The sequence below is a fragment of the Curcuma longa genome, unplaced genomic scaffold, assembly GCF_044706935.1.
Source record: "Curcuma longa cultivar G26 ecotype Majalengka, Jawa Barat unplaced genomic scaffold, ITB_CL_G26_1.1 contig_864, whole genome shotgun sequence".
Taxonomy (NCBI): domain Eukaryota; kingdom Viridiplantae; phylum Streptophyta; class Magnoliopsida; order Zingiberales; family Zingiberaceae; genus Curcuma; species Curcuma longa.
Window position 1 is genome coordinate 1 of NW_027435264.1, and position 14837 is coordinate 14837.

General features: G+C 33.1%; 1 protein-coding gene, 1 long non-coding RNA gene and 3 other non-coding genes across 5 annotated transcripts; all 5 read right to left on the reverse strand.

Moving 5' to 3' along the window:
- Positions 1 to 6334: 6334 nt before the first annotated feature.
- LOC141819549 (uncharacterized) lies at positions 6335 to 9411 on the reverse strand. The gene is made up of 3 exons (XR_012601084.1): positions 9273 to 9411; positions 7142 to 7234; positions 6335 to 6498 (listed from the first exon to the last, which is right to left on the reverse strand). It is a non-coding gene; the product is annotated as an uncharacterized LOC141819549 (long non-coding RNA).
- On the reverse strand, positions 7325 to 7464 carry LOC141819553 (small nucleolar RNA snoR138). The gene has a single exon (XR_012601087.1). It is a non-coding gene; the product is annotated as a small nucleolar RNA snoR138 (small nucleolar RNA).
- LOC141819552 (small nucleolar RNA Z152/R70/R12) lies at positions 8862 to 8971 on the reverse strand. Its single transcript, XR_012601086.1, has one exon. It is a non-coding gene; the product is annotated as a small nucleolar RNA Z152/R70/R12 (small nucleolar RNA).
- On the reverse strand, positions 9110 to 9203 carry LOC141819550 (small nucleolar RNA R11/Z151). The gene has a single exon (XR_012601085.1). It is a non-coding gene; the product is annotated as a small nucleolar RNA R11/Z151 (small nucleolar RNA).
- Positions 9412 to 11146: 1735 nt separating the features above from the next.
- Positions 11147 to 12875, reverse strand: LOC141819547 (protein LURP-one-related 10-like). Its single transcript, XM_074706814.1, has 3 exons — positions 12580 to 12875; positions 11531 to 11758; positions 11147 to 11462 (listed from the first exon to the last, which is right to left on the reverse strand). The coding sequence occupies exons 1-3, from the start codon at positions 12871 to 12873 to the stop codon at positions 11313 to 11315; spliced, it is 672 nt and encodes a 223-aa protein (XP_074562915.1). The 5' UTR covers positions 12874 to 12875; the 3' UTR covers positions 11147 to 11312.
- Between the last annotated feature and the right edge of the window lie 1962 nt (positions 12876 to 14837).

Genomic DNA, 14837 nt, shown 5'->3' on the forward strand with positions numbered 1-14837 from the left:
CAGTATTGAGAGTTGTTGCCGGGTGGTAAGTATTGGTACATTTAGCTAGTTTTTAATTCATATTTTGTTTTATAGCATATGTCTGACATTTACAGTGTTTTTAATGCAGTTTTACACCAGAGGGTCATAAAGTTGCAGGATATATTTCTAGTAAGTTCCGTGAGCGAGTATGTCGTTCAGGGCATACTTGGAGACATGTCGATCAGGCCATGCGTACCTTCTACTACGACGAGTTTTTGGTTAGTCATTTTAACCACCTTATAATGAAGTTTTTTTATTTAGACTAATTATTTTTGTTCTTGCAGAAAAAATATACTTTTGAGCCAGGACATGAGCGGGAGTTTCAAGATGCCTGGAATGCTGCTGCTGGCAAATTATATAAAGATATGTTATATAAAGTTAGAACTAAGGGCAGCAGACCATCTTGGATCCCAGAGGACATCTGGGCTGCATGGCAAGCAATATGGCATGCAGAAAGATGGCAGGCAAATGCAGAGATAGCTCGGTCCAACAGAAAGACCGAGATAGCTGGCCCTAGCACCGGATCCACAAAACGTACAGCTGGATCCCGCTCCATTGTGGAGCATACCTTAGACTTGGTAAGTTTACAATTAATATATTTTTAATTAATTCTTAATGTAATTATTTTTATTTAATTATATTTTTGATTTTTTAGGAGCACCAGTTACGGCGTCCTCCTACTTGTTGGGAGATTTTTACAAAGACACATAAGTCTAAGGATGACACTTTTATTGATGCTCGCTCGCATGCCATAGACGTAAGAAACTATTTTTTTATTTATTTTACATTACCTACATGTAATTATATTAATTTAATTTTAAACAGGCGGAATATTCATCTAGAGTTGCACAAGCGTCTGCGCCTGCAGTTGAGGGAGAAGAGAGGCAGGAGCTCTTAACCGACCAGTTGAATGAGATCTACTATGATGTGGTCGGTGGTAGGAAGAAGAGCTCCACCCTCTACGGTCTAGGGTCCCAGGCCAGAGTCGTATATGATCGTGTGATGGCCCCTAGACCCAGGGGTCGCCCCAGTGGATCAGATTCAGCGATAGAAGCACTACAAAAAGAAAATCAAGAATTAAAGGAACGACTTGCGGGGCAGCAAGATCGACTCGCTGCATTAGAGGCGCAGGCAGAAAGTCAAGCTCAGCTTGGGCGCCAGATGGCAGCCTGGATGGAGGCCTTCGGCCAGACGCCATCGATACCTGCTTATGATACGTTGCGAACTGCGATGCGAGGTGCGGACCCTGATACGGAGACTCAGGACCCTAATGCTCCTGATCAGTAGCTGTCTGCATGGTAGGTTATCATTTCTATTACTTTTAATTTGTTTACGTTATTACTTGTAAGCATGCATTTTTCAAATATGTTGTTCTATTACTAATCTATCTTATTGGTTCTTTGCAGGATCTTCTATTTTGTCTTGGCTGGTTTAGACTTCTTTTTGATCAGTTCTTGTATTTTGACATTTGATATTATGTTACTGTATTCAGATTATACTGGAGTATTTTGTTGTGTTGTATTCAGATGTTATGCTGGTGTTGTGTTTTATCATTATTGGTTGTATTCAGATTATTACTTGTAAGTCGTATATGTTGTGTTTTGTTGTCATGTAAACAGGGAAATTCAGAAAACAAATTAAATTATATTAAAAAATTATATTATTAGCGACGGAATTTATAATTCCGTCGCTAATAACCAAACTAATTTTTTTTATTTTTTTTCGTTAGCGACGGAATTTAAATTTCCGTCGCAAAAATAGCGACAAAATTTAAAAAACCGTCGCTATTTTTGCGACGGAATTCTAAATTCCATCGGAAATAAATTCCTAAAATAAATATTTTTTTTAATTTTTAACCCAAAATAGCGACGGGAACTTCCGTCGCTATTTTTTTGCGACGGAAATCTAAATTCCGTCGCAAAACATAGAGACGGAATTTAATTTCTGTCGCAAAACAAGTAACGACGGAAATCTAACTTCCGTCGCTAATTTCCGTCGCTAATTAGCGACGGAAATGAAAAATCCGTCGCTATAGTGACGTCAGCGACCGAAAAAAACGCGACGAGCTATTTCCGTCGCTATTCGGTCGTTAACGTCGAGTAGCGACCGAATAGCGACGGAATTGTTCCGTCGCTATTTCGGTTATTTTTTGTAGTGGTGGTTGATTATTGATTAGTTTAGTTGTGTTGTGCTATTATATTAATTATATGTAGATATTGAAATTGAAGTTTTTGCTCTAGAAGTTATTCGTTTCAACTCAAACTGATCATCAAGGTCAAATTTTTGTTTTGAGTGAAACTTTTTTTTAGCTGTTTCAATTTGAAAGTAGGCTTTTTAAAATTTTAGATTATTTATTTGGAGTATTTTCGCATGTTTTAGCATTGAATAATTTGATTTTCGAGTGTCGTTGTATTAAAACTGTCAAATACAATATTTGAAAATTTAATATATGATTTTTGAAAATTCATTGCATACAGGATATTATTGACTATTTCGATAACTATTGCATTTGTAAAAAAAAATTTTCTAAATTGAAGTTGTTGAAATCTTATTTGAGATCAACCATGATCGAAACAAGATTGATTATGAAAGATTGAATACATTAGCTATTCGAGCGTGGGTAGAAAAACTTAATTATGAAAGATTGATTGATGATTTTAGATGATAAAAATGTAAAAAGATATTTTTCGTAGTTAATTATTATAGTCCTTTTTCATTTTCTATGATGTAAGGATACGATTATTAGCAATATGAAATATAATAATTTTTATTATTATAAATCCCAATTTATGTGTCAAGGTAATGAAATTATTTTTATAGCATCGATTTTATTATTTTTTATATAAATGCGCATCATATCCTTCAAAATCTAAGACTGGCCATATATATAAATATATGCTTAACACATGCAACCATGAAACATTAGTAGCTACTTAACACTAGCAAAAGTTTCAACATTCATACCTTGTCTCAAGCAAGAGTCTCTTATTTTCATGGACTTGCATGCCATAGTCATTCATGTTGGGACTGGTGAAGTCACTAGAGGAGGGTAAATATTGATTCACTTCTCTTCGATTGATCATTCGCGTGTGCTTGACTATAAGAAGTTAGAATGCAATGAAAATACAAATAATACAAACACAAGCATAACACAAACTATTTTTATGTGGTTCACAATATTCGGTTCCTACTCCACGACCTACTATTCTAGCAATAACATTATTATATTTCTCCTTGTCATAAATCTTTTGGAGGCGGAGAAATCTCTTATAAATACCTATTTTTACAAACAAAACAAGTCAAATACAAATGTACAAATGAAATTACGAGAAATCGAAACAAATAAATTTACACAAATGAACTTGGCTTTATTCGCTATTGAGTGATTTGGTTTGCCTCTTGAAGTTTGAAAGTGTAGCAACACTCTTCTCCAAAAACCCCAAGAACCTATGTCAAAATCATCCACGAAATCCTTCCTTTATAGCCTTCAATGCGGGGCTGATTTTCACCTAACATTTGACTGATAGTACCCATTAGTCAATTGCTCAATTAAATTCGAATGTTACACTTACAGAGCAACTCTTTCTAGTTCAGCTTTGACCAGAACAATCGATTATTAATTACCATCAATCAACTAATGTCAAAAAAGTTAAGTTCAAAACATTTTGTTCGCTCAAACAATGACAATAGTTGACTACTCCACTTCATTAATTGATTGATCATGATCAATTGAGTTGATCAGTCGAATTCCAAACAATTTATTTGCTACAACAATATCATCAATCGATTGTTCACATCCAATAATCGATTGATATACAATAAACCCTATCAAATTCTGAGTCGATTGCTATTCCATAGCAGTCAACTAATACCTTTGTTTTAACCTTATCAAAGTTGAACTCTCACATCGTTAGTATCTAGTTGACCTCACGAGACAAATACTGTTAACCTCGAAATTAGGCTCGAGCTTGGCTCGTTAACATAATTGAACGAACTTCGAATGAATTTTTTTCAAATCGAGACCCGAATAATTCGACGAACAACTTAATTCATTTACACCACTAAAGCAAACCAGATGACTTGAATGAGGCAAATAAATCAAGCAACGTTAATATATATATATATATATATATATATATATATATATATATATATATATATTCTGATTTTGTACCTACTTTTTTAAAATTTTCAAATAAAATGAGAATGCATATTCCTATTCAATTTCTAAGCTATTTTTGAAGAGTTATATTGTACTTTTGAAGAGTTTTACTTGCAATCATTGAGCTAGTGGGAAAATTAAATTAAGAAAGGACCATGACAACGAAGAGGATTAGATATAGTCCAAATATTATTATCCAATAAGTATGAAATTAAAATAATTTTTGATACTTATTTAGATATGAAATAGCCCTAAAAATGAATGAGCAAAGTGTGAAAGAAAATATTTATATTTTTGTAAAATTATAAAGTCAATAATTGAAATGTTTACTTATGATTTTTATTTTAAAATAAAAATAATCTCACACTCCATTGACTTTCTCTTTCAAACTACAAAATAAAAAAAAATTATGTTGAGTAGAAAAATTTTTCTAAATAAAATTGTTAGTATACCTCATAAAAATAATTACATCTAATTAAATTTTAGAATATGATTTAATTATTAATTTAAATAAATAAAATAAGATAATTATAGGGGTGCATCGTACCTACTCGAAGAGAGCGGAGGCATGGACTTGAGAGATGGTGCACTCGGATTCATTGTTAATCAAACGACTACTACAAATTCGAAAACTTCTACTTTCAGTTGCTAAGTCATCGATAGATGTTACTCAGAGGATGATGGATTAGTTTGAGCAAGATGGTGCCTATGACTTCTTCAGACGGGTTGGTCCTAACAAATCTTGGTGCGAATGATGTGAAAGTCTCAATGTTCTTTCAATTAGAAAGAGGTAAAACTATCTAGAGAATCGACAATGTAATTTTTATAAATGGATATTAGAGATGCGCTAACTCACTTGCCGACTCAAAACCCGTACGACAACGGCTAATGGTTCTTGATCGACATAATCATTCCTACCTCTCGATCATCTACAATAAGTGAGGAGAGATCCATATGATTTAACAATGAGTGGCAAAGAGGATAGAGTGAAGAACACACATCATCATCGACTTTGTCATCTTGGAATGGGTGGACAGACGAAGGATTGTGGAAGTACGAGCGGGGAGACGAGGGTAAAAGAAGCAAACGTTATCTTTTCTTCTATAAAAAGGTACAAATCCGCCACTTTAGCAGCTCATACATTACCTTATTACCTTGATTCATAGTACATAGCATTAGACATTCTTCTTCTGTAATATTTATGAAATTATTCTCTTGTATATATTTTTTGTCATATTATAAAGTCAATAATTGAATTACTTGCTCATGATTTTTTTTTTTAAAAAAAAAATCTCGATACTTCATCTAATATTTCATTAAAAAGACTAATGCGTCCACGATATAAAACAAAAAAATAAATAGACCAAAAATTAATAAGTATATTTATTTGTAAAGTTTATAACTTTTTTTATAAATACAACACTGCTATTAATTAAGCTCGATGAAAAGTTAAAATTTTAAATTAAAATGCATTAAAAAAAATATTCTACCACCTAAAAACTAAACTTTTTATAAATCTGAATTGTGAAATTCATAATTTTAATTTTAAAAATAAAAATTATACTATTATTAAAATTTTAAATTGATATTCCATTAACAAACATTTTAAATATTTATAATAATATTGTTTTAATTTATTAATTTTATTAATAAGCCGTGCTGGGCTTATTCAACATGCAATGCCATGCACAGTATAAAGAGCCTTTAAACAAATCCAAATGTTCATTTCTTTATTAAAAAAAATGATAATTATCCTATTAATTAGTCTCATGAACTAAAATAATCGATGAAGAAGTGTGAAGATCGATCCGGTCCCATAGAAATTTTCCACAAAGTAAACCACCAGAATAAATCGATAAGCACATACAGCGGCCAATCCAGATGCCAACATCCTTTAATTTGTATTTTTCATAATTTTAATTTTAAAAAAAACTATACTATTATTAAAATTTTAAATTGATATTCCATTAACTAACATTTTAAATATTTATAATAATATTGTTTTAATTTATTAATTTATTAATTTATTAATAAGCCGTGCTGGGTTTATTCAACATGCCATGCCATGCACAGTATAAAGAGCCTTTTCATTTCTTTATTAATATCAACGAAATGAATGTAGATACATCTCATCATATTTAAACAAATATTAAACCCAAATAATAAGAAAATAATTGCAATTGGAAAGACCATGTACAAACTCATATTCGTGAGAGAATAAACATCTAAACTCAACAAGGTTCCTTCATCCCCAAAGAAAACCTCAAAACGGCTCACTTCAGCTCAAATGAATGTGCACATAACTGCAAAGCAACCTGACAGGACAGACAACACAATGAAAAGGAAAGAATAGAAGTGAATTTTGAAGGTAAATAATCATTTAATCAATCTTAACATGAATATTAAGTCAAGGAGCACAAGTAAGATGTGTTCTAGAGAGACATTTTACTACATCTCATACTTAAGATGGATTCAATCAATCAATAAGAAGTAATCCAGACCACCGCTGCAAAATCACGACGATGTTCACCAACGGAAGAGTTAATGCAGAAACACCAACGTTGGGTTTCTGGAGGAAAAAATAAGGATATGATCGATTGAAGTCAAAATATTTATAAAAAAACAAAAATATGAATGACAAACAATGCTCAAAATAAATTAAAAATAGTTCGCTGCCTGATTACAGGCAGCATAAACATCAAATTTGTTTGTGCACGCAAAAAGATTAGGCAAACCACAATAGATCTTGCAGGGAGCCTCATTTAACTGTGCATGAGTTTAATTCAAGGTAACTATTTCAATCAAATAAGAAAACACATGAAACATAGAACACAGAACATGTTCTACAAAAAATTGTGAAAGTGGTTACTAAATCAGTAAGTAGTAATCTGAAGTAGTATTCGAGTGATTACTGGCGGCATAAGCAGAAATTAGTTTATGTTGCAAAGGGAGAGTTACCCTCATTCAGTCTTGCACAGAAATGTAAGGCAGCAGAACAATGGATCTTGCTCGAAACCATCGGTGCTGTGTCTAAATAACTACTCCCATCACCTATCATAATTAGCTGAAATACTTCACTCAAAATGAATAGATAAAACAGTTTTATCTACGTATATTGCATCCATCTAAGAAAAAAATAATAAATATCTGAAGCAATCTAAGAAAGGAACGATTAGATAAAACAGATCCTTTCCCTCAAAATCATTCACGTTGTTTTGTGCCTCCGTCTGAACTGTATGCACATATCTGCATGTCTTGCATCCAGTTATTCGAGAGGCATTTTAGGAAAGAATCAATGAACTGCCAGAAAGCAAGCAAATGAAAGGGTTGGTGTAAGATTGACTGTGAACCATATTGGGAGCCATAGTGCATGAGAATTAACAAAATTAACTCATCTAATGTATAAACTTTCATTCAGTGTAAATGACTATATAAGCCAAGAAAGAGATAAGAAAATACAAAGAAATATAAATATCTTGCTCGTGTTACCAAAACGTACTTGTGAAATTGAGATCTAAAAGTATTAATATGTAATAGTGTTGGGTAAATACAGGCAGCATAAACACAAGTTCATTTGTGCTGCAAAGCGCATACCCTAATCTATTCTTGCACAGAGTTTACGCATCCGGATACTGGTATTAAACAGAGCGTCGGTACTCGTGCACCAAATCATCTATCAAGTTTACAGTTTAGTTTTCATATTAGCTACCTGTCGCCTATACCAAAACCAATGTAAATTATAATAACAAATCAAAACTTCCAAGCCAACAAACTTAAATCAGCAGATGCAACACCAATGATATATAGCAGTGTTGGGTGATAAAGGACAGCACAAACATCAATCTATTTGTGATGCAATGCTCATCCCATAATTATTCTTGCACAAAAAAACGTAAGCAGCCAAACAATTCATTTTGCAAGGAGCCTCAATGCTAGTGCCTCAGTCTAAGTTTAACTTTCGATCAACTAATTGTACTTTACCCATGAATATTAGCACATACAAGAAAATTTATGTTTTGGTTTCCTGCAATCATAACATTAAAAATTCTCTGATCTAAATGCACAACACTTTTATAGTTGTAAAATTCTAATATACGATATAGTATCTCCCTCAATTAAAAACCAACCAAAAAGACTATTTCAATATATGCCACTGTTATCATAGGATCACAATGTGGCCTGAAAAATATGCATAGGTTCGATCAAAAAGAAAGTAAGGCCTAATTAATAAATTCATCAAAACAAATAGCCTACGATATTAATCAAACTGAAATGAGACATACTTTCTGTACAATTAAATTACCATATGCAATAATTCAAGCTTATACCACATTTGCCACCAGCTAATATTGAAGCTTCCAGCAAGTTATATCATATTACTTGAGAAAAGTAACCAAGGATGAAGTGAAAATAAATGTCTCAATGAATGAATGAAGGTTTCTACCAAGGAAAACATGTTAGAGTGAAAGATAAGAATGTCAACAAGATAACATCAATCCATATGTTGAAGAATTAGTCACATTGTTAACATAATTACATACATGTTGAATGAAACCAAAAACAACAATGCATTGGTTAGTTAAATAAAATTGAAGGTCGTACTTGATAATTAGTGTAATAAAAATAAATTTTTTTTTTTGAGAAAAAACATTCATCACTTCGTAGAGGAAAAAAATTGTGAGCTCAGTGGAAGGAGAAGTCGTATTAATGGTGAGAAAGGCTCACGGAGATAACAAACAATGTGCTATCACCACTGCCCACACCAAACCCTAAACTCATCATCGCCACAACCGATTCCTCTTTCGCCGAATGCAGCATAAAACACAGAAAAATCCATGAATCAGTAAAGAGCAGATCAAGCATTGCACCAAAATTGATCTTAACCCCAACAGGGTAGAAAGCAATCATTTTTCTGTGAAATAGAGTAGGCTTCAGTGTGTGTAACAACAGTGGTAAGATCATAGACCAGAAAGCCTCACTGAAATCCGCTAAGATCTTACAGATCACTCATCATCAGCCAGCAAATCTCGAGCAGAAGTCGAAATCCCTAACACGATGAGAAAACACTCAAACAAAAAAAACCACCTACCGACACGAAGAAGAAACCTTGAAAAGTTCGCCGGAGCGGTTAGCCTGACCTGAGGGCCGTCAATCAACGAAGGCGGATCCTGGAATTTATATCGACGGGAATACATTTTAGGGTTCCGAACATTTGCGGCTGGCGAAGCCTGAAGAGAGGGAATCGATGGATTTCTATTTTTGAGGGCGGGGCGATAGGCATATCACGGCCGTCCGATGGACTTTTTCCGGCGAAAGATTGATGCAGACCAATCGTTAGTTGTGCAAATATTCAAATATATTCATTTTTATTAAATTTATTTAATATAATTTTATCGACTAATTATAACATTATCGTCCTTGTAGAATTTATATTATTTTTAAATATTCATACATAATTTATATTTTTTTATGTATTTTAAATCTAAAAAATCATTTACAATGAAAAAGTTAGATAAATTATTAGGTAAATTTTTTCGTAAGTTTATTAATTCTTAAATTTCTCTATTCTATTTAAATAAACTTTTATTAAATAGATCCCAAAATGGTGACTTGCATTATTCATTTTAAATCATTTCTATGAATCTAACTATTATGTTAAATTAGTGAATTTTGTTTATTTGTTAACGTGTTAAATCAGTGAATTTTTAAAGAGGTTTACTTGTAACCATCGAGTTAATGACTAATTTACTCTGAAATATGGATAATAAAAAGATAAATCATGGTATAAGAATTCGTTGTCTAAAAAAAGTCATTTTTTTTACAAATAAAAATCCTTTTCATTGTAGAGTCCATCTGAAATAAACATCAATAATGCAAGTTAATTACTCCTTTCAAATGGTCGTGGGATCCATAATTAATTAGAATATAAAAAAATGGATCGATAACCTACCAAATTAATTTAATTAATTAGATGAGTAAGAATTATATATCTAAATTATAAAAAATATTAATAATACAAGCTAATTATTTGGCAATCAATGTGGGCCCATATGAAAAACAGGTACTATCTGTCTATGTGGGGCCTAAATGTTTCTTACTACTACGGAGGATAAGAGAACGAACATGGATTTCAATTTTTTTTAAGGGGGAAATTTTCAGTATAAGACATTTATATTTTATTTTTGCCTGAAGAATGCACCCTCTTATTTCTCACACAGAACACATTAGGAAGATAATTGTTTTGGTAGATTAAAGTGTTTTATTTTTTAATTTTTTGATAATCTAGGTATTCAGGTTTTGCCGACTAATCCTGGAAGTGACGGTCTTCTGTCCTAGTTCGTCTATCAGGTAAATTTGAAGCACAACTTTTTTGATGAAGTCGATTTATCGTCCTATTTGAGATTCAAAATGGTTTTTGATGGACATTTCACACTTTTTAGTCACAAGTTAGGTCTCACACATTAATGCTTAGGTTCCAAATTTCAAAATAAGTTAATTAATATGATGTTTGTTGGTTATTACATCACCATGTTGAATGAGTTCGCTTTAGGGTTAAAATGCCAATTAGCTTAGTTGATGAAAACCTTTATAGATGTAGTTTAGATTCAAAATCTTTTTTTTAATCAAAAAAATGAAACGAATTTTATATTTCTTACTCAAATTTTATTGTCTATTTTTTGTTAAAAAATAATTGATTTATGAAGCATTTTGATTTGGAGAATTGGTGGCAATTAGTTTTAGTTGGATATATACCTCAATGGTTGATCCCTTAGAGAGGCAAAGTACTCTTTGAGATAGGTATGTGAGGAGTCTACTAATGCGGTATTCTATCGAGAGATTGAAAGTCGAGTTCTCGGAGGCATCGTTTAAGATGGAGTCGAGCCTTTCGAATCGATTTAGTGATACTCATTTATTGGTCAAAAATTACCGATAGGTCATCATCGTTGAACAAGGGAACTTAAAATGCTTGATTCATTCTAATACTAATTAGTTCAACTCCAAATATGAATCGAGATGAAACTCGCAATGCAAATCCTATACACACCCACGAAAAAGAACCCAATCTATGATTGGTTCAATCTCGGTTATTCGATCACTAACACGATCTTCTTATGAATAAGAGGAGTGCTCACCACAATAGACTGTGATCACTTACCCCACTCTTGCGACGAAACTCTTCAATGATGACTATTAGCGAGACGATGAAGGCGCAATCGATGTTGGGACTCACGGTGACTAGAAGTTTCTCCGGTTGCAAAAATGCCCTCTTAGAACTCATCTGATACGATTGAAGAAAATTTTAAGAGAAATTCATACACATATATATAACTATACCAATATGCTTACTTGGGCAATGATCGTATCGGATTGGCCGATTGAAATGGTGCATTTGACGCTCCTTCCTGACCCATCGATCTTAAAGTCACACGTGGCAGCTTGGTTGGCGTTGGTGGCTAAGATCACTTTGAACTGGTCGAACTGAAGCAGCTTGGACTTTCCCACACTGAATAGCAAATCACTAGGGCTTGTGCTGTCTCCTCTGTATACATTCCATGGTTCACAAAAATCCAAACCCTAAAAATTTTAAGGGGTTTTTGGTCAAAGACCCAAAGTGCAAATTCATATAATAGTAGTACTAAAAGGGATTTAAAATTTTTTCGATAGTAGTATGATATTGTCATTTGTGAATTTTACCTAAAAGATCTTATATTAATAGAGATATCTTTCATCTTATAAATTCATAATATTTTATGTGTTTTCAATATAAAATTTTGATTGTATCCCAATAGAACCTTGAGTTGAAGGGTTGACGATAACAAAGTGGAGGAAGTGGTATGAATAAGACGATCGCAAGGAAGACAAGAGAGACTGGAGATCTACTTGAATAGAAAAATAGTAATAGGAAAAAAAGATAAAAAGGGAAAAAAATAGTGTAGCATAGTAATTGAAAATAACTTTTATTTGTTTTTGAATGAAAATTAATTTTTAAAATATTTTTATTTTTTTATTGGCCATGATTCATGGAAAATATTTAAATTAATTTTTTTAAAAAAATGTTTTTTAGACCTATTAAATATTTATTGTTCTCTTTGTAGGTAGGTGGTAGGAGGCATATGATAAATGAGCATATGCCAAAATTGTCAATATATCACAAATATAATAATTGTTGTTACAATTATTTATTTATATTACTAAATAACCTTTTAAATTATCACACAAATTATTTCATTATTAATAAAAAAAAAGAAGTATTCTCATATATAAATATTAGGGGCATTTTGAGATTAATAAAATATGAAAGGTTACTTTAAAAACTACTCAAATTTAACAAAACTGGGGGGCATTCTTAAAAATGAAAGATATTAAGGGTGCAAAATGAATAAATGAAATCTTACGCGTATCCCGTTGGAGCCGTCTGGTTTCATGGTGAGGAGAGTATCGCCGGCGGCGTCGAGGAGGACGCGGCGACTGCTGCCGAATTGGACGCGGTTCACCTTGAAGACCTCGTCGCCGTCGACGTCGACCACCGTGTAGAGGTGGACGTCCATGAAGGTCAACACGTCGTAGCGGGTGACGGTGAGATCCACGGCTTTCGCGGCGGCGAACTGCTGCCCGACCACCACCACCACCGCCTCCGACTTCGCCGCTGCAGAAGCCGGAATATTCCTACTCGTCCCCTCGCCTGCCATAATTAAGCTGCTTTAGCTTGCTACTCTCTTCTTTCTTCTCTCTTTTTGTAGTGCTCCAATTAATAATTTACATGGACCATATGGCCGGTTATTGCTTCCTCCAATAATCAATTAATAAAAAAAAGAAAAAAAATTGCCGTGTGAGGGAAGTATGAGGTGGAATTTATCAGTTGATGAAGATGTCTTCTAAACCGTGGTCAGGTCTACTAACAAGTAATGTTTTTACAATAAATAAAAAAATTCTATATAAATATTTTTGAATTGTAACCCTATCCGTCTGTGGCTCCAATTAATTATTAATATTAAGGACGATTAATATGATGGCTTCCTAGAAGAATCGATTAATAAAAAGAAAAGAAAAGAAAGTGGGTCTTTTTAATTAATTGCTTGAATCAAGTGATTCGTTCATTTAGCCATATAAAGTGGGTCTTTTTAATTAGTCCAGCTCATCATGAGTCTCGTCTTGTTCTTTAATTTTTTCCACCATCAACCATATCGAAACCGTGACACTTCCCAAAACGAAAATAGACACAATTTGATTTTTCAACTGAGAAGGACCATCATTAACAATTAATAGAACCAATTGATTTAAATTCCAAAAAATAATAAATCCCAGTTAGTCTTATTGATTAGTGATTGATCCGGCCCCACAGAAGTTTTTCACTGGCCACCAAAGTAAATCGGGAAATGCACGAAGCGGCCAGTCCAGCCCAGCATCCTTTGATTGCGCTCCCCATTTGGAGAAAAATTTCTACAAATACACCATAGTTAAAGATCGAACCGTAGGTGTCTGAGTGACAACCTCGATATCCTACCGCGGCACCATGCCCCGGGGACGATTTAAATTCTATTTCATTATACAACTACATCCACATTAATTAATCAATTAATTAATTATATTAGCAAGACAAGAAGAGAATAACTAGTAAACTAGTAAATAATTTATAAGTACATTTATTTATTTCTCTTTATAAAACTCAAACTTTACCATCTTGAATAATTCATATGCACTAATTTTCCCCTCTTACAATAGCCATTAGCAAATAACACTGGCAAGTACTGCATGATGGAATTTGTAAATCCTAAGCCGCATAAGTTCTATAAACTGAATTAGAACTTTAAATAGGAAATACAAGAATAAGGATCTAGTTTCTATCAATTTCATGGTTTAGTATGTAAAATATAAAACATAACGACAAGGAACCTGTTTGGAGAACCATTGTCCTTGTCCTGCAACTCCGCCTGCTTGATCCCTGTAGAAGAAAAGAAAGCGGAAGCGAAAGGAAGGTCTTCCAAGGGAATTAGGGTGACGGCGCCGTAAAACCTTCGTCAATGGGGAACGAAGGCGATGTCACATGATGCCCTAAACCCTCGGGGACCAAACCCTTATATAGAGATCTGAACCGTTATCAGCCCATAGATAATAACGGAACAGATTGACTTATTCTATATATTTAATCCCTATCCGATAATACCAAAATGGATTAATAAATTCAATAAATTTAATCCATAATAATATCGGAACGGACTAACGGATTCTACATATTTTAATCCACATCAATAATCCGAAACCCGATAAACTTTAATTAAATCACTTAAATGGGTTCGGTTCGTATCCGCATATACAAATTACAATTAAGCCCATAATTAAGAAATTAAATCCAACAATCTCCCACTTGGGCTATATGTGATTTGTATTTAATATACGATTATAACTTTAGTTGATATCAAACTTTATGGGTACTAAATACCCCCTGAAAACAATCTGGTCCATTAACTTCATTGGTATAGGACTAAAGAGGTCATAGCTACTATATATGCCTGTAACAAGCCCTAACAATAATCACAATACCAATGTCATTAATGACATAGATCAAGATGTGGATATGTAGTATGAAAATTACATGAAATGTGATCAGTACATGTCAATTTTCAATTGGTCCTAATGACCCAAAAGGGTCTGA

What these genes read in the sequence shown, in the direction of transcription:
- LOC141819547 (XM_074706814.1), bottom strand. Translation starts at nt 12,873, where the DNA reads ATGGCAGGCGAGGGGACGAGTAGGAATATTCCGGCTTCTGCAGCGGCG. An exon ending in ACGGCTCCAACGGGATACGC is followed by an intron (nt 11,759 to 12,579) that starts GTAAGATTTCAT and finishes TAAAATTTTTAG; the next exon opens with GGTTTGGATTTTTGTGAACC. An exon ending in CCGATACGATCATTGCCCAA is followed by an intron (nt 11,463 to 11,530) that starts GTAAGCATATTG and finishes CAATCGTATCAG; the next exon opens with ATGAGTTCTAAGAGGGCATT.